Source organism: Vitis riparia, chromosome 13 (assembly GCF_004353265.1).
Source record: "Vitis riparia cultivar Riparia Gloire de Montpellier isolate 1030 chromosome 13, EGFV_Vit.rip_1.0, whole genome shotgun sequence".
Lineage (NCBI taxonomy): Eukaryota > Viridiplantae > Streptophyta > Magnoliopsida > Vitales > Vitaceae > Vitis > Vitis riparia.
The window spans coordinates 26,450,931-26,471,237 of NC_048443.1; the positions used below are offsets into that span (position 1 = coordinate 26,450,931).

At 30.6% G+C, this 20,307-nt stretch overlaps 2 protein-coding genes across 4 annotated transcripts; one reads left to right on the top strand and one right to left on the bottom strand.

Annotated features, from left to right (window-relative positions):
• The first annotated feature begins 2,011 nt into the window (after positions 1-2,011).
• On the top strand, positions 2,012-4,059 carry LOC117929111. Of its 3 annotated transcripts, XM_034849325.1 has the most exons (3): positions 2,012-2,134; positions 2,895-3,901; positions 3,948-4,059. In XM_034849325.1, exons 1-2 carry the CDS (start codon positions 2,027-2,029, stop codon positions 3,876-3,878), a joined length of 1,092 nt encoding a protein of 363 aa, XP_034705216.1. In that variant the 5' UTR covers positions 2,012-2,026; the 3' UTR covers positions 3,879-3,901; positions 3,948-4,059. The 3 variants fall into 3 exon arrangements, with proteins under 3 accessions (XP_034705216.1, XP_034705215.1, XP_034705217.1); XM_034849324.1 differs by having other exon boundaries at positions 2,895-4,058; XM_034849326.1 differs by having other exon boundaries at positions 2,072-2,134; positions 2,854-4,058.
• A 2,494-nt stretch (positions 4,060-6,553) lies between these two features.
• LOC117928765 lies at positions 6,554-9,601 on the bottom strand. Its single transcript, XM_034848771.1, has 3 exons — positions 9,090-9,601; positions 7,623-7,839; positions 6,554-7,514 (listed from the first exon to the last, which is right to left on the bottom strand). Exons 1-3 carry the CDS (start codon positions 9,303-9,305, stop codon positions 7,024-7,026), a joined length of 924 nt encoding a protein of 307 aa, XP_034704662.1. The 5' UTR covers positions 9,306-9,601; the 3' UTR covers positions 6,554-7,023.
• Between the last annotated feature and the right edge of the window lie 10,706 nt (positions 9,602-20,307).

Sequence of the window (20,307 nt, forward strand, 5' to 3'; positions counted from 1 at the left end):
TTCAAAATAACATATAAAATAATTTAATTTTATAAATTTGCATTAACTTCCCTTACCTCAAAATATGCAAAGACCTTGAAGAAAAAATAACCCTGAAAAGTCTACTCCTCACCTAACACAATAAAAAGACAACTATTACTATTTACCTCAAAATATAAATCTGATAATCCTAAAATTTCTAAATATTAAGATTAATATTTCTGATTAACAAAGTAATAATTTAATTACCCTATTCCTTATTTAATTATATATTTTTTTTTTCTAATTTAAGTCGGAGAACGCCTCATAACTTAACTATTTACTATTTATTTTACTAATTAAATTTTATTCTATTTATTAGCTTATACTCATCATTAGTATAATTATAATACCAATAAACTTTACTTTCTTTTATTTAAAACTTCTATTCTCTAGTTTTTTTTTTTTTTTCAAACATAAACTTTATCCATTATTGTCAATATAATAATATATATATATTTCATTCTCCAATTTCAGTGTGCACACGTGTCCTCCCTTTTTTTTTTTTTTAAATTCTTAAGCCATTCTCCAATTCCAACAATAAATCAAAATCTTAAATTTTCACTATTTTGATATTAAAACGAAATAATAATAAAAAATAATAATAATAAACTAACCCTAATCTAAATCGAAATCTTCACAGGAATCTTTTTTTTTTTTTTCTAATAAAAAAAACTTAAGATCTCCCCAATTATAATAATAAATCAAAATCTTAAATTTTCACCATTTGATATTAAAACGAATTTAAAAAAATAATCTAACCCTAATCTAGATTTGGGGTTTTCAAAAAAAAAAAATATCTAATGTGTTTGAAATTAATCAATGAATCTAAAATATTAAACTATGGGTTAAAATCTTACCTATAGAGATCTATTCTTCAACCCTGAAATCTGACTCCAACCTACGTTCTCTGAAATTCTACGAATAAGAACTCTATTCAGAAAAAAACAGGAAGAAATAGAATTTTTAATTTATACCTAGGTATTTATTCGTAAATTACACTTTTACCCCTCTTCCACTTTATTAAATTAATTAATTAACTAATTTAATTATTATTAATAATTTTCTAAATTACTCTTAAAAGAAAATACTTGGGCGTTACAATTTATACATAATTTTAAGTTTTTCTAAATAAATTTTATTTTAATAATATAAACATTATATACTTAATATATTATACCGACATCAAATATTAGTTCAATCACCGACTAACCATTAACCCATGAGTCACTAAATTATTTTGACCGATTCAATCCCCAACAACTCCGACTTGTAGTTGGAACTTGGAATCTCATACGTGCAAAGCAAGAATAAATAAATATATAAGAGTGACTCTGGAACACGTCTCTTATAAAGGTTTGGAGCTTTTTAACAAGCTTTGACCGCCAAAGTAGAGGGAAAAGATACTTCTCAGAAGAATCATAGGTAGAAGTCCAGCTCATATCTGAATTCCACTGTTAACGATAAGCTTATAAGAAATTAAAACTGAGACATTCTAGAAAGTTTTACACTATTTATCAAGTTTGATAAATAAGAAGAAAGTGTAGGAAAAGTATATTTCTCAACAATTTAATTTTCTTTCCTTCAATTTTTCAGTGCATAATCAAATAAGAGAAGAATTTATATATTCTTAAATGTAATAGGAATATTTTTCCAAACTTGTCTATCTTAAGATTTCACTCTCCTAATACTCTTCTCTTCATAATTAAGTTTAGATTGACCAAGAGTTGACCATTCAATCTCCAAATTATATAAAATATGTAATCTCTTCCTTGGTAGTCAAGTTTCAGTCTAAGAGGCCAGGTTCGTTTAGGGGGGAAAAACACAGGACCAGTATTTTTATTGTAACAACTAGTCCTGGATAGATTGAAACCATTAGGTATGGGTATGGAAACACACGGTTTGGGTCATTTGCTTAACAATTTCCCCAACACGGTTAAGCCACCGTGTTGGGGCCCGCAACGATTCAACCTTGTAAACCTTCCCGTCTATATAAAGCTGCTCTTCCATGCGGCAATGTTCCATCTCAAGCATATTCCACTACTTCTGTTTCTCTTCTGTCAGATTTCTTCCTCTCCTTCTTCAACTAGGTGGTGCCAGAATTTCCAACAACCAGGTGAGATTTCATCAAATTTTTTGTTTTTTTGATCTTTATTTTATTGGTAGTATAACATCTCTCCTTAGTTTATGGCTTTAACTTTGGGGTTTACTCTTTTCCATTTTTATCTCCTGTATTTAAACTTTCAATTTTCATATGTTTTTTATCTTTTTCATTATCAAATTGTACACTCTTTCGGTTTTTCCTGTCTTGGTGATCTTCATCAATTTTTTGTCCTTTTTTCTCTCCATCTCCTACTAATTGTCACTCGATCGCCTGCTGATCTAAAAATGAATAGGCAAAATTTCTAGCTCATATGTGATATAGGCAGAAGCAAATATAAAACACCGATAAAGGTACGACCCGAAAAGTTTTAGATAACTAGTATTTGCTGATTGCATAAAGATCCAAAACTATATATACATACCATGAAATCTATTTTGTTGGTAATTGTTATTAATTAGGAAACCATTCAGCAAACACACATATGCTAGACTCAGGACACATGTATGCAGGTGTAGGACAACGATTTCCACAAATAATCAAGAGGAATCATTGAAGTAGAAACAAACTCCAAAGCTCAAAAGCCTCACTGAAAACAACAAAAATAGTAATGCTAAGATTGAAAACATAAAATGTTTCTGGTTTTTGGGTTTCAGTTTGGTGATCTATATCTATACCTATGAATGGAAAAGCATAGAATTATTGATCATTGTTTTAAAAGTGATTCTATCTAGCAAACACAAGCATGTTATGCTAAAAATACATACGGATGCAGATGCAGGAGAGCTATAATCTATTCATGCCTTCCTATCCAGAGGAGATTGAAATGGGTGGCCACCCACTCCGGCTTATGAAGAATCCTGCTAAAACCCTGTATTCTTGCAAGGGATGTAAAGAGAGAGACGTGAGACCATGTTACAAGCATGAGGATAAGCATTGCAACTGCCATATTCATAAAGAATGCTATGATTCATTCTCCTGTAAGAAATCCTCCATCATGTTCAATCTCAGCAGTACTAAATCCAGCTGCGACTTCATATTTCATAAAGAAGCCCTAGAAGGTAAGGGAGTTTGTGACGCATGTGGGGATGATGTGAAGGGGTGGTTCTACAAGTGCAAAATGTGTAAGAAACCACATTACTTACACCCATGTTGTGCCAAGCTTCCAATCAAGAAGTATGCTGATACCAGAGACGGGGAAATTGTAGTTGATCTTAAGGCGGAGAGCCCCTCAAAGTGCCTAATATGTGGAAATAAGGAAAATTCAGATGGATTCAGCGGTTGGTACTACATTTCCCGCTGTGGCAAATACTGTTATCATTGGTCATGTATGAAGCATATGGCTCTCAAGATGGGGAAGAAAGATGATGACCAATGTAATAAGAAACGAAGACACGAGACTAGGATGAGTAGCCAAGCCTTGAAGAGGACTCCTCCAAAAATAGATACGGTACAGCATACTAACCATGGTAATCAGAAGCGAGGTCATGAGACGGGGAAGAAGAGCGAAGCCTTGCCAGCAAGGACTCAAAACCCAGATAAAAAACCACGCCTTGACTCTGGTAATCAGAAACAAGGTCGTGAGACTGGGACAAGAAGCCGAGAGATGCAGCCAAGCCAAGATACAAAAAAGCGCACTCATGTGAAGGCCATCGGCTACATCGCGGAGGTGGCAGTAGAACTTCTCAATATTATCATTCCTCTCATCTTTGGGATACCTCCTCTGCCTTTGGGATTGCTGTTGAAATTGTTAAAATGATTGTTTTTCCTTTGTTCTTATTGTTTCATTGTATTTTTGTTTTTCCTTTGTTCACATTGTTTCATTCTATTTCTTCGTATGTATTAGATGTGAAGGTTACATCTGGTTTTATGATGGATGTACTCTTTTTGTAAGAGACACAAACAAAAAAAAAAAATAGAGTTCCTTGATTTTCTATTTTCATTTTCTTAATTTTCAAATTATATCATAGATAGGTTAAAAGCATTCAAAGAGAAACCCTAACACTCCTTTTGATTTCCAAGAAGACAGAGCAATAAAAAGAAAGCAACATTTTCATTTCTATGTTATTTATCATCTTTTGCTTCCAAAAAAGGAAAAAGAAAAAAAGAAAGGAAAAAGGGAAACAGCCCATCATTGTTAGTGAAAATTTTACAACTCAAAATTTTAATTGCTTTTCTCCTATTTTCTCTGTATCTAGACTAAATCATATTTTCTCTATATGTAAATTAAATCTACTTTTATATAAGAAAACATTCCCAAATTACAAAAACCTTAAATGGAACAAAATTTTCCGCCTCAGCTGTAATCCAAACTAGCAACTCCACGGCCGTTCAAAAAGAGAATCTAGAATTCAAAACTTCCAGAAATAGCATTCTCAGCTTATAAAGCACATAGAGTGAGATCTGACCCTTTGTTTGATTACCAAGAAAATGAAGAACAATACAAGAAAACCACATTTTGATTATTGTGTCATCTCTCACTTTCTTTGACGCCAAAAATCCAAAACAAACCAAAAAATAAAAATAAAAATAAAAACTCATATCGTCGTATGAGCTTTAGGTAAAGAGCAATGTTCTGTATTCTCGAGCCCTAGATGATGAAAAATTTACTATTCAAAATTTTCTTTCATTTTCTCAGGATCGTATCCAACCTAGAAGTCAATTGATTAAATTGGGAATAGAAATCGGATCGGTACCTTGAACTCGGAGATCGACCCAAACGCAGCGCTTGGAGAAGGGATCATTGACTGATCGGGGTACGACTAAACGCAGGTTTGGAGAAGGGACGATATGCATTTGTGTACAGTAGAAACGGAGACTGAGGCTACCTGAACTCAAGTCAGGTTATGATGGGCTCAACCTGACCTGGCCCGGCCCAATTTTTGAACTATTGGGCTGTAAGTGGGCTGATTTTTAATAAATGTGATAAATCTCTTATGAAATTTTAGTAAACTCTTGCTTTTGAGATTTTTGATCCATGCTGAATTTAATCAGGTTTCACAATTTTTATAAATAACTGAATTTTTAGGATTCTTTATGTGTGAGGTAAACATTAAAACCTAGAGTAATCACTAATAATTGAATGTGATGAAATATTCATATTCTTCTCGTGTATAAACACGTTTGTATGCACCAATTCCAAACATTATTTGACTTTATATTTTTTATCCATAAATGGACTCTTGGTTATTTTACCTTCTATACAAAATTCGTAAATGGGAAAATCTTCTAAAATCAAAAAATGTAATATCGAGTTAGGTTTTATTTAAATTAATATGACCTAGACGTTTGTGTCAAATCTTTTCTATTTATACAAGCACATATATTTTTTCTTTTTTTATCAACACATATACACATTTATAACTAGAAAATAATTAAATTAATATATTTAAAAATATTTATTTTATCTTACCTTTATTTATAGCTTTACCATTTAAAATATTATTAAATTGACAATATTTTTTTGTGTTCTTTATGATTGAAAAATGTAGACATGTATAATAATTTTTTTAACTACAAGCATAACATGTAACGCTATACTAATATAGTATGTAGCACTCTATTGGTATGATTAACTCATCAAATTCTAGGACTTAGGGAGGCTTGAGGCTAGGTGTTAAATTTTCAATCCAACTTGAATACATTTATAGGCTTATCCAAGGAAGGCCTACATCGAAGTGGAATGAGAAAAGGGTGGGATTTTTCAAGCACTCGTCCCATCCTTACCCTTAAAGGGACAGGTCTTAGATGAAAACAAGTGGGTCGGGAACATGTTCAGGTATTGTCTTATCCTATCTTATCTTGCACTGATTATATATATAATTAAATTTAAAAATAATTTAATTTAAATATTTTACTTTCTCATTTTTTTTTAACACATGAAGTTACTCCTTAAAAAATATGTCATGAAAAATTATATTATTTATTATTTATAAAATAGGTTTATTTTTAAATTTTAAAAATAAATGGAATGAGGTAGATATGGAAAATTCTTAAATCCTCTTTGTTGAGATTTTTTTATTGGGACATGGAGGATAGTAGATTTACATTATGATGAGGTTGAGAACTTGAGATAGTGCGATTATTTCAAACTCATTTCATTGTCATCCCTATCCAAGACGGGTTAGAAGAAGTTTCCATTTTATCAAACTTCAAATGCTTGGTTTAAGCTTTGATCGACCCATAGATTGGACTTGAGCTTAAGATAATTAAGCTACATCAGGTCCTAAAAGAATTGTGCCAAGTTTAGATGCTAGTTGAGCCAAGCTGGGGTTTGAGTCCTTGACCCAAAATTTTTTAGTCAAGCTTTTAGGTTAGATACCAAATTTACATTCTTAAATATGCCCAAAAATGTTGAAGTGTCAACCCAAGATTCCCTAACTTGGATATCTTCATAGATGAGAATAAAATACAATGAAAAAGAGAGGACCCAAATGCATCAGAAAAAAGAACACATTATTGAAGAGCAAAATTTTAATATCATCCAACATTTAACGAGGTAAAGAATATTGAAAGTAAAAAGTAAAAACAACGAACAAAAATTCCTTATCCCCACAAATGAGGGGCACGCAATACATTCAATCTTATACCATCAAAACAACAAAAACAACCTATTCGATGCATCATAGAGTCAAGCAAGTACCAACAGGTCCCACTGCCATGGTGGAGAGGACCAGAAGCAGCTCCAAGAACCTCATCTCCTCGCTGGGTGCCGGTGAACAAAAAATGGAAAGAAGCCCGTAGTATATTGTTATTGCTATATATGTAAGCTACAGAAACCAGCCCTTTTTTCTGGTTCACGATTATTTATTATCAGGGAAAAAAATTCTGTAACAGAAGGCCGCAATACAATTGATCTCTCACCAAAAAATGAACTCCCAAATCCCAGGCCAGACCCTGTAATCTCAAAGAATCCTTAATGAAGAGTGCCTTCGCCTGCCGGGCTTCAGCCTCCAGTTATTATCACTGTTTATTGGTTTCAGTAATCGCTCTGCTTCAACTTCTAATTGGAGGGCATGTTGCAGCCTCTTCAGATGTTCACTGCACTGCTTATGGTCAGAAGAAATGCCGTTTTTAATACTCTCTCCGTCTGGATTGAACTGTCTCTGATAGGAAGATTGCCATTTTGCTTCTAAATAATCGAGGGATCTCCATGGGGGAAGAGGCATTGAGTTCTGCTTGAGAGAAGATCTAGCAGCTTCAACCATAACTTGAAGAAACTGCTTTAACTTGGTCAAGGAGCCCACATAGATGACCGGAAGAGAACTCAATATTCTATCATACGATTCAACAGCTCTAGCTATTTCAAAATGGCTACGAAAGTCAATATCAATTATCAATCGCTCAGTACTCCCCTTGTCCTTGTAATTCACCACATCAATATATTCATGATCCCCTGTATGATAAGTGATACAAAAAGGAAATCAGAAATTGCCAAGGAGCCCACTTTCCTTTTTGGTAAGATAAGGTATTGAAATTATAGTTTAGAATTCAATGATATTACCTCCAGGGACCTTGCCGCAACCTTGCCACCGGGATGAACACACAGCAGCATCGTAACCTGAAAGTCTCAGCCGCTTCACCAGACAAAACCTGATGCAGCTGGTGTTACATGGGCCTGAATTGACAAAGTGAAGGTCCGTCTCATTGATGGATAACATAAAAGAGTGAACCATTGACAGCAAGTCACTCTCATACCGATCCATTGAATGCTTATAAAACTGTGGAATAACAGGTAACCAGAACATGTAAGCATTTGCAACTGACCAACAACCAAAAAATTATTCCAAATAAAAAATAAAAATAAATTAGAATTGGATCTACATAAACATTAATAGTGAATAACAGACCCAGGACATTTGATTTTGGGAGCCTTAGGCTTTAGAGAAAGACAACCAAAGATTTACAGGGCAAGCAATTATTTTTTTATGGGGGGCCCTGGTAAGCAATCTCGCCGATGATGACGGCATATAAAAGCCATCATAATCCCCATATGACCCGCTCGTGTAATGCAATACAAGTCCATCCAACTTCAGTGGCATGTTTTACATGATCTCAGGTCAGCTTCAACCAACCCGTCAAAATGATACTATTTTGGATACCAACCAACCCGTCAAAATGATACTATAGAGGATACCGGATTTGACCCATGGTTTTCTTGGGGCTATTACTGGATTCTCAAGTTACAAAATGAGTTCTAGTCTTCTAGGCTTTTGGTTCTTCCACCGGAACTTGGTAATAGGTTGGTTGGAATCAGATCACCTATCATAGAACATTGGTACCCCTATCACATGAACCCCTTAAATTGTTGAACAGGTTCTGTGCCACATTTTCACACAAGAAACTAGCAGCAAAGGGAATAACATAGTTGGGACTGAAACTTGACAAAATGGGCAAAGGTAGAGTATATAAAAGAGCAAAAAAAAAAGTAATAAGAAGAAAGAAAGGAAGGCCCGATTAAAGAAGCCGATTCAGCTAGCTGGCCGAATTAATGTAAGTCTTTCTTTTTGTTAGAAACCAAGATCATATACGGTCATTGGATTTATACACCTGCCTTTTTTTCTTCTCCTCGCCTTCCCCAGTAACCCAATGGAAACCCAAAAAGGAAAAAACAATAATTAGTATAATCATCATATCTAAATCTTCCATATTTTTCATCAATTGGAGATTAAGAAACAAAAATCTATCAGCAACTGAGGCCAATTTGATTGTTGGGATTATCTGGGGATGTTTTTCATTTCTTCAAAACAGAAACAGCATAATATGGTAAGCCTCGAATTTTCATTTCCTTTTCTTTTTCCTTCTCAGAAACCGTGTTTGAGAAGATATTAGATTTTTTAATCTTATCTTTCCTATTATATGGCATCCAACAACACAAAAAAAAATCCTCTTTTCATTTCCTTTCCCTTTCCTCTGTTTTCCCGGTGATCAAAGGAAGGACAAAAAAAATTCTAGAAAGAGAGAAACATACCGAAATTTTCTCAGGGAGAAAAGCGAGATCAGAGAAACCCGAATCGCTATCGCTGCTGCAGCATGACTCGGCCCCAACGCTACCGTTCTCCAAAAAATCGCTGACCATCATTGCCAAGTCATGCTCGCTCTCATGGCTGAACCCGCCGATCTGGCCGACCCCTCCGCCGAGACGGACCAGAAAATCGCCGGCCGCCACGCACACCCTACAATCCATATCCCCACCCTCAAGGACGTCGCTTTCAAGCTCCCAATTCCCCAGGTTCCCTCACCCGTCCTCCCCCAATTTCAACAAAAACAAAAATTCAATCCCAGAAACCCAGGAACCCTAGAGCCTCAAAGACAAAGCATTTCCCTTCGCGAGACGATCGAATTCACAGGCAATTTTCAATTTTTTGATCGAAAATGAATTACGTTGCCATCGGTGGGTTGAATGGTAATTTTGGTGATCCAAAGGGGTAAGAGAAGGAAGAAAATGCCCTCTGCAAACCCAAAGGATGGAAGCCATAAGCTACGGGACGGGGAGTTCATATAAAGAAGAAGATGCTCCGAATGGCGACAATACCCTCCCGATTCATTTAAATTACTAAGTCAGTCCTCTTGTTCTAGAAAATCAGAGATGGATAAGGATGTTTGAACGTGGACCTGATATGATCGTAAATTCGTCCTACCAATTTATGTTCAGAGTACAAAACTTACCTATTCAATTATTATTATTATTAAAATATTACAGCGGCATTAATAATTTTATTTTTTTTGAAGAAATTAGCTTGAAGGTTCCTTACCAATTTTTGAAATATTTTGTTTGAGAATTATTTTTATGTTGCATTAATGATAGAAAATTATATTTGATATTATTTTCATAATAATTATCTCTACATAATTACAAAAATAGCATAAACATATTTGCTGGTACAATTATTTCTGATGATTGAAATTCGTGCCTAAATGCAATGCTTTGAATCAAATATTTCCAAAATTACATTGATTTATATAATTATTCCCAAATATTTTTATATTTATTTAATTCGCTAATTGTATTAATATAAAAATTATTTTAAGAAAAATCAATTTTATTTTAAATGATATTATTGATTAATAATATTTTTATTTTCATGTATTAAATACACAGGGGTATAATGGGAATTTAACGAGGGTTATAAAAGGTGCGGCTTGCGAGCCAAGTAGCTTTGCTTTTTATTTAAAGTAATGGAAGGAGGGGGGCAACCTTCGGAGCCAAAAACAGAGTGAAAATTTAACGGTCATGGACGCCACATGACGTCAGCAACTCGGGTGGCTGCCCACCCATTGACGGCTGACTCTCGTTTCCCTCCTTGTTATTTAGAAGCATATACCATTATTACTCCTAATATTTATATTATTAATTTATAAATAATTTAATAATATAGAGATAAAACACAACTTGATTTTGAATAGGAGTAAAGTAAAGTAAAAGGCTTCGGATTTCGCACATGTTAACTTTTTATCATATATAAAATAAATTTATTTTATTTTATTTTATTTATTCAATAGTCAGTTATAAATAATTGACCTCAATCATGTAAGCAATAGGTGGGTGAGAGGCGCAGACGCGCCTTTCTGCCGAGTGTTATAATGGGGACCACAGAGCACAAGGTCTAGCAAGATGGGTTTGGGACCACCGCCTTTAAGCTTAAAAGGGGTCACGAGATTCACGACAATCGCCACTCCTCCAATTAATCACACCCTTTTTTATGCCCAAGCCAACTCTTGCATCATTGCCCGGCTTTTTAAAAATTTCAGGGGCCAGAAAGCTCAATTATTTGGGTGGGACAGGGGCAAGTTGGTTTGAACGAACTCAGTCTCACACAATGTTGGTGAGTGGGTGGGGGTGGGGGCGGGGGCGCGTCGAATTAGACCTAATACTAGGGTTGGTTTACTTGTACAAAGAAAAAATATATATATTTTTAGGTTGATTTTCTATAAATTGTTCTTAGTATTTTTATGTTATGTTTAGTTTTCAAAAAATATTAAGAAAATAAAAAAAAAATACAAAGAAAAATTATTTTTTTTATATTTGATTGTTTTATGAAAAATATAAAAGAAAATAAAATATAATTAAAATTAATTAAAAATTATGTTTTTAAAATTATTTAATTTTTATATCAATAAATTAAATTAAGCAAAATGAGTTTGAAGTAGCAAATAAAAATAATTTATGGATTCTTATTCTATTTTTTGTTTTCTTTCATTTTTTCTTTATATTTTTTTTCTCAAATTTTTTGGAAACCAAACATAGTCTTACTATTTTTTAGTATTAATCAAAATACTTTATAAAAAATAATTAAGAATTCTTTAAAATTATGTTTGGTTTTTAGAAATTACTAAAAAAGAAAAAAAAAGGTAAGAAAAATTATTCTTTTTATTTTTTATTTTATTATAGAAAATATTAAAGAAAGTCAAAATTGGTTAGAAAATTATGTATTTTTAAATTATTTAATTTTTACATTAAAAATGAGTGAAATGAGTTTGAATTGGTGTTTAAAAATAATTTCTTGATTCTAAATCTATTTTTTTATTTTAAAATTTTTATTTTAATTTTTTCTTTGCATTTTCTTTCAAATATTTTGGAACTAAACATAGTCTAAATTTGTTTTATAAAATAACATATTTTTACAATAAATTCTTAATTATTAAAAAAAAAATTGTACATTTAATTTATATTTATATGAAATTTAAATTTCCATAAAATAAAAAATAATTTTACAATTATGAATGAATTAAAATCAAATAGCTTTTGGTAAAATATATATACTAATATTATAACTAGACTTGTATACTCTTATTGGCTATATTTGGTTGCAAAATTTGAGAAAAAATAGAAAGGAAAAGTATAAGGAAATAAAAAGTGAAGAAAACTAAAAAATTAAATTTAAAATTAATAACTTTTTTATTTGTTATTTTAAATTCATTTACTTATTTTAACCCATCAATATAAATATTAAATAATTTTAAAATGTATAAGTTTTAAGTTTTTTACTAGTTTTGATAATATATAATTTTCTTTGATATTTTTCGTAGGACAACCAAATATAAAAAAATTATTTTTTATAATATTTTTTTCTTTGGGTAGTACTTTCCGGAAACTAAATATAACCTTAAGGAAAACAAGGAGAAAAATATTTCAATATTTTTTTAAAAAAAAATTCTTCATATTTTTTTATAACGACCAAATATATATTTTTTTTCTCCTTATTTTCTATAAATTAAATATAGTTTTTGTCAACCTTACTCCAATATAAAATCATTTTGTCATCAATTGAGTTCAAGAAATAAACTAAACTACTCAAGTAGAGAAAAATATAAACACAAATGGTATGATTAGTTATTAGAAAATATTAAGAAAAATAATATTTTATATTTGGATATCATTAACAAAAAGAAAAAGAAAAAAACATATTAAGAAAAGACCATAAATTGATAAAATATTTTTTTTGTTATTTTCTTTAGGTTATATTTGGTTCCCGAAAAAAATATGAGGGAAAGAAAATATAAAGAAAAAATGAAAAAAATAAAATAAAATAAATAAATTATTTTTACATGTTACTTCAAACTCATTTCATTTCTTTTTACTTTCCCATATAAAAATTAAATAATTTGAAAATATGTAAAATTTTAATTAATTTTAATTATATTTTTTTCATTTCCTTAATACTTTAGGGAATCAACATAACCTTAAGAATATGAAGAAAAAAAAAATACTTTCAATAATTTAATTTTCTTTCCCTCAAATTTTCCACAAAAAAATCAAAATAAAAAATATTTCAAAATTTCCTAATATTTTTCCTCCTATATATATATATATATATATATATTTATTTATTTATTTTCTCAAAATTTTGGTAACCAAATATAGAGGTCTTTATCTTTTAAAATTATTAGATTGAGTAGAAGTCTCCCTCGCCTGTCATTTAAATTGTCATGGAAACTTTGGCAATTGGCAGAAACTAAACCAATCCAGCTTAATATTGACCAGACCTGAAGCCAAACATGTCATAATCATTAATAGCCAAGTTGTTTATGGAAATGCCAAGTTGGGATAAACCCCAATTCGGATCTTTCAATCATTGACTTAAAAGAAACCCAATTTTAAAGTTCTGAACCAAGAAACACCCTAGGCTTGGTCGGTTGGCTCTAGACCAAGCTTCTGGTTTCCAGGAACCAGGATGGGGCCCTTCCCATTTGGGAAAATCACATCCTACAAGCCAACAATGCTAATGGTAGTATTCCGAACATACTTTGATTACGAAACATCACTTTCGGTGCCTTTGAGCGTGGGTCTCAAGTTTGACCTTACAATGTGAACCACTGACTTCTCTCTCACCTAAATTAAAAAGGAGGGAATCCAATAATGCAAAAATTAACTCATAAAAAACGGAATCTAAGGCCTGTTTGGTAAACTAATTTTTTAAAATAAAAAACTGTTTTATATTTTTTATTCTTAAAAAACATAAAATATATATTTTAAGAAAATATTTTATTATTTTCACTTATTTTCTAATAATTGTTTAAAAAAATAATTATATAAATAAATAAAACGATTAAAAATAAAATATTATATATAAAAATTATTTTAAAAATATTAAAAACAGGTTAAAAACATTTAACATTTCCAACTATAAAATCAAATAATAATTTTCAAAATTGTTTCCAAAAACTATTTTTCATAATTATTTTTAAAAACAATTACTAAATATGCCTTAAGGAAGGTTGGATAATTCACTTTCTCTCAAAAAAAAAAAAAGTTTTATAGTATAAAAATATAAAATAATTTAATTTTGTTTTGATGTCTTTGGAAAATATTTTGTAATTATGTATTCAATTGTCTTTACTTGTTTTGTGACAGTTATTTTTTAAAAAATAATTATATAAATATAAAAAATAAAATAAAATAAAACACCACATATATAATTTATTTTAAAAACATATAAAATAGTTTTAAAATATTTTAATTTCCTAAACTGAATTTTATTCTATAAAATATTATAAAAGAATGCTAAATTTTTTTTCTTAAATAGTATTTTTTTTAAATTATTTATAAAAACACTTTTCAAATAGAGCCTAATAATCAGGATTAAAATATTGTGACATATCAAGTTATTGATATTTCGATAATTTTACCCATTTTTTGGAATTTATCGATATTTTATCAATTTTCGCTAATATTTTGGGCTGTTGACACGATCAAGTAGTCAAAGTTAAAAACTATGTTGGTTTTTTTGCCACTGATGGGACTCGAACAGCACAGCCGTGCGAACCACTAGGCCAAGCTTGCCACGTATAATTTGTATCGCACCAAGTATATATATAAACTACAACTTATCATATAAACATAATATTAAAATAATATTTTAATGAACAAATTAATTATAATTATTTTATAATTAAATAAAAAATTTCATTTAATTTAATTGATTACCAAAATATAAAAATTATCATGATAATTTTCTTCATAGTGTTGTTAATATTATTAATATATTAATTAAATATTAAAAATATACATATATCATCATTTATTTTATATCATTTAATACAATTGAATTAAAATGGATTATAATTTAATAATAAATATACACTTATGAAATTTATATTTTTTATCGATGTATACAATATTATTGTGAAATATGATAAATTATATTATATATATATCAACTTCTTGAACAAAACAACTTTAAAATATCTATTATACTTCTAATTTTATTTTTAAAAGTTTTTTCTTATAATTTTATAAGTTCTAATCAAATTTAGGTCTACGGATATTTTGTGTCAAAATATCTGTCAATATATCTCCAATATATTATAAATATATATATATATATATATAATTACCGATATTATCATCCTTACTAATAGCCTAGTATTCAAAGCAAAGTCAAACATAATAAAATTATTTTTATTATTTTTTTAATATTTTCTTAGAACCAAATATAATATAAATATACTCAAAGTTGCACGAAAAGTTTTTGACACTAAGAAAACAAAACTAGATTTTTTTTATTTTATTTTATTGCAAGCTTCCTCTAAATGTAAATAAGCATAATAGTCACGTAGAATTTATGATTAAAGTCAACTTAAGTTATTAAATGAAAAATATCAAATTTGACCAAATACCATTAAAATTTAATAGTCCTTTTAAGATTTTAGAAAATTTAGTGATTTAATTATTTAAATATATGCTTCTAAATCCTAGAACATGTAACATTTATGAATCAAACATGTCAACTAAGAAAAATGACACAAGGAAAGATAGATAACTACGACAAGCATGTGAATATTTATATAGTATAAAGATGTTTTCTCTTGACTTGAAAATTCATTGGCTTAAATTATTTTGAGTTCCTTATGGTTACATCTACCAAACAATGAAAAAAGTGGCTTAGAATTAACCCAAAGACACCATTTTCATAGAAAGCAAGTGGGGCTGCCAGACAACTAAATGCGAATAAATTTTAGTGGGTCTGAAAGTTGACTTAATTTTCTTTGCATTACAAAACACTTTTACCATGTTTGGTTACGGAAAGGAAAAAAATTGAGAGAAAGAAAATAATGAAAAAAAGTATAAGAAAGAAAAAATAGATTTAAAATTAATAAATTATTTTGTATATTTTTTAAAATTTATTTAATTTATTTTTTCTATTATATATAAATTAAATAATTTAAAAATATAAAACAATTAATTAATTTTAATTATATTTGATTTTCTTTTATATTTTTGGTAGTGAAATAAAACATGAGAAAACTTTCATATTAGAATCATTAATTTAATAATCTCACCAAATTATCATCTCTGATGTCAAACTAAGTTGTCATTTTTACATATTCATTCCAAGATTCAATAGCCATTTTTTTTTTTTTTTTAGGGTAAGCAATATTATTGCCTACCTAACAATTAGATATTGTTTGGTGGCCATCCAAGGTTTTGTTCTAACTTGCAATAAAGAAGAGGATTAGAGGACCCGCTGCATGTGATCCACAAGCTACTTTAACAATCTTATAATTTAGGAGACTACAGATAAGGGAAGAACATGAGGCACGCTGGGTCGCCGCTCTGTTGCTTTCCACCTGGGCCCTTAAGGAATATCCAGTACCTCTATCCCTATAAACAAGATGGGTTTTGCGGATTCGTGGTGCCTAGGCCGACCATTTGGCACTTAGAAACAGGGAAGCTGCTTGGGACCACGTACGCCTCGTGACGATGATGATGATGCGACAAGCCTTAATGCTCGCCTGTATATAAGTAGGAAACTGCTAAGTGTTAACATCCTCACTGGCTCTTTCATGATCCTCTTGAAGAGATTCCGGAACAAGGTGGCTTAAAATTATTGGATGGCAGTTTTGTCAAGACTCAAGAGGATGAGAAATCAAAGAAGGGTTTCTTTTTCAAGTTGAAAACTGGTGACTGCAGAGTGGATAATAATAAACACTCACATGGTGAGCATGTGTGCTTAAAAGTTTTAAAAGCTCTGACCATCGTCTGCCGATTGGATTAATAAAAGCTCACATGCCGGGCGTGTTCGCTAAAGGGTTTCAAAAGCTCCGACTTTGTCTTAATTTCTAAAATCAATGGGAAGCGTTTTCTTTAGTTCCAAGAAAGAGAAAGAGAGGATCTTGCCTCACAAAGGAGAGGCCACGTAGTGTATAACAAAACTTGGAGATGGTGTTGATATTGTATACTGGTACAAGCCAAATTCCACACATGATAACTCAATAAATCAACATGTTTCATGTTGAGTTTTGTGGAGCTTATTTATATTGAATATTTTTTTTATTGCGAAGAAGGTTGGGAGGGGCAATAAGCTCCCGCTTGAGGGTTGTGAACTAGAATTCAGGATGAATTTTGTAAGAGATGTTTTATTCCACGTATGTATTAGTCTACTCTAATTTTCATATTATATAAAATTTTATTGAGGTGACCAAAATTTTGAGTGAGTGAAAGTAGAGGAAAGACAATATTCTGAGGTATAAGTGATAGTTATTCCTCAAAATTGCAAATGATAAAAGCACAAGTCTAAGACTATAACTCCGATCATAGTAATCAGATTCACAATCTTGATAAGCAAAATAATGACTACAAGAAAAATTAGGGATTCATTGACTAGTCCTTTCAAAATCTTATATCCATGCATAGAGGTGTGCTTAGCATGGCCCGATGTTTATCGGACCAACGTGTTGGGCCGACATGACCCACTTAAAAATCGGGTTGGATTGAGCCGGCCCATGCAAACCAAATAGGTGGTCCGACACCGCCCATAAGCTCGTGGGCCAATCATGTCGTTCCTTGTCGTACCAAGGGTCGTGTCATGTCGGCGGGCCTATAGACAAGTTGTGGCCCATGGGCCACACACTTTGTTAAAAATTTTAATTTAATTTTTTAAGTCATTTTGTCTTAAGTTTTTTTATTATTAAATAAAATTTCTTTTTATTACTTTAAACACCTTTAATAATTATATTTTTTATTTTTATACACCTTTAATAATTATACTTTTATTTTTTATATTTATATTTGTCAAGTTCGTAATTGTAAAATTTATAAAAATATTAGTTTTTTGTTTTTAAAAATAGTAAAAAAAAATTATATTTGAATTTGTTTTTTAATCAAAATAACAATAATTTAAAATAATGGAATATAAAAAGAAATGAAATATAAAAAAATAATTCTTTTAGTCAATGTTTCAACAAATTACATGAAAAAATAAGAAGAAGAAAAAGTAAAAAGTAAAAAGTGATATTTAAAAGAGTCAAGTGGACCGATATGATAGGTTGTTTCCTTAGGCCTAGTATGACCCGCTCCTTTGGGCTATGCCAGCCCAACTCACTACAATAATTGGGTGGTGTCGACCCAGCCCGACCTTTTGGTGCACCGGGCCACAGGCCAAAATGGGCGGCTCGGCCCATTGAAGACATTTACCTATACATTGATGAAAACTCACATATGTCTTCTTGTAGACTAAAGACCTTTATCTCTCTAATTTAATATAGTATTTTTCTTATATTTTCTTTCCATCAAAGAAGATAAATAAATATTATAAATGGGTTGTTACAACACCAAGAGACATATCCCCATGTAATAATATTTTAGTGGGTTTTAATTTTAAATGGATCATAAAACTTTAAATATTTATTTTATTTTATTTAAAAATAAAAACTGTTTCCAACATTTTTCCACTTGGCTCATAAATTACTTAATATTTAACAATTTTTTTCCTAAATCCTTATACTAAATCAAAAGAGTTTAAATCACATGAATCATAGTGATAAGTTCTCTAAAAACGAGTATTAAATTCCATATATTACAATGTAACTTTTTCTTTTAAATAAGAATAATATGTGAGTCATTTCTTTATTAATGAGTTCCCAAATTCTCATTCATGATCTACTTAATATTCATAATGTGCATGTTGTCATTTTCGAAACTTTATGTATACAACCAAAAAATGAGAAGACAAAATTGAAATAATTGGAGTTTTCAGATCGACAAAAAATATAATAAAATACAAAGAGTATCTCAATTACATGAAATCTACAAAATAGAATTGAGTCCCATATGCTCGACATGTTCCTAATTATAAGCTTTAGGTGGTAATTCCTTCGTCGAAAGATCCGCAATCATCAATCTACTACTAATATGCTCAATAACCATCTTATTTGACTTAACATGTTCCCTAATAGCTAAAATTTTCACTCAAATTATTTTTTGCCAAAAACATTGCAACAGAGTTATAGTAGTAAATCCTTAATGACTTAGATATTAATTTAATAGCCTAAAACCCTAAAATAAAACTCCTCAATCAAATAGCTTGTGACGTTGTTTCAAAACATGATATAAATTTTGCCAAAAACATGATTTTCACTCATTTGTCAAAAACATTGCAATAGAGTTATAGTAGTAAATTCTCAATGACTTAGATATTAATTTAATAGCCTAAAGCCCTAAAATAAAACTCCTTAATCAAATAGCTTGTGACGTTGCTTCAAAACATGATATAAAATTTGTTTTTGTGATCGAAGTAGCAACCGATGTTTGTTTTGCACTTTTCCATGAAAATGACCCTTTTAGCTAATAAGAAGATATATCCAAATTTCGATTTTTTAGAAGTAAGGCAACCAACAAAGTTAGAATCTGAACATATAACCACATCTAAATATCTATTTTGGCTACGAGGGACAAAGAGAAGAAAAATAAAATTAAGAGCACAAAAAGTGAAATGAAAATAGAGGAAAATTTGTGAGGTGGAGAGAAACAAAAATAAAAGGAGCATTTTTGTCGAAGATGGATTATCTTTCAAGTTTTGAAAGGATAGATTATTTGTGCAAATACGAGCATCAATGAAACCCTTTTTATCCAAATAATCCTTTAATAAAATGACTAACGTCATTGTTAATAGCTACTTCCTATGAAAATATTTGATTAAAATGAATAAGATAATACCTGCATTTAGAAACATATTTTTTATGTATAAAAAATTATACATATAATATGATTTTGATATTTTTGCCTTAAATCTTTTATTCAAAAAATGTTACATTTTATGTTTTCAAAAATAGAGGGGTGATTCTTTTTTCAGCTACTCTTTTAATCAATTAGCCAAGAATCAATCACGGATTCTCTGTAATTCTAGTTTTACGTTTCGTCCAGTTAATCAATCAGAGCTCTGAATTTGAGTCCATATCTGCCAATTAAAGGGATGGTGATTTCAACTTGAACGACCAAAATCCCTTGTGTTTGAAACTCCTTCCTTTGGAAAAAGGGCCCATGCTTATCTGATCAAGCCCGTGGGCCAGGTTTGAATTACTTGGGCTTCACCCCATTCGTGGGCCTCCAAATTGATCCAAACCGAAGGAACCCCTGGTTAGTCGGTGGTATTAGAGGAAAACGCTTGTACATTATGGTAATTTAACACCTCACATTACATGCTACGCCCCCTGATCTAAATCATCACCACCCATTTTTCTGAAACCTAGGTTTCTGCGGACCATCGGCGCTAAAACCGTGTGCTTCATTATCAATTTACCAACTTACCCCTCGGTACATCCCACGGAATCTTCCAGATGGGCCACATATCTCCATTCCCGTGACTCATGAGCATATGCCTTGGGGTAAAGCTGAGGGTATAACAGTAATTGCAAGTTGCAACCAAGGAAAATACTATCGGAGCCAATGTTGTCCATAAATTTTATTA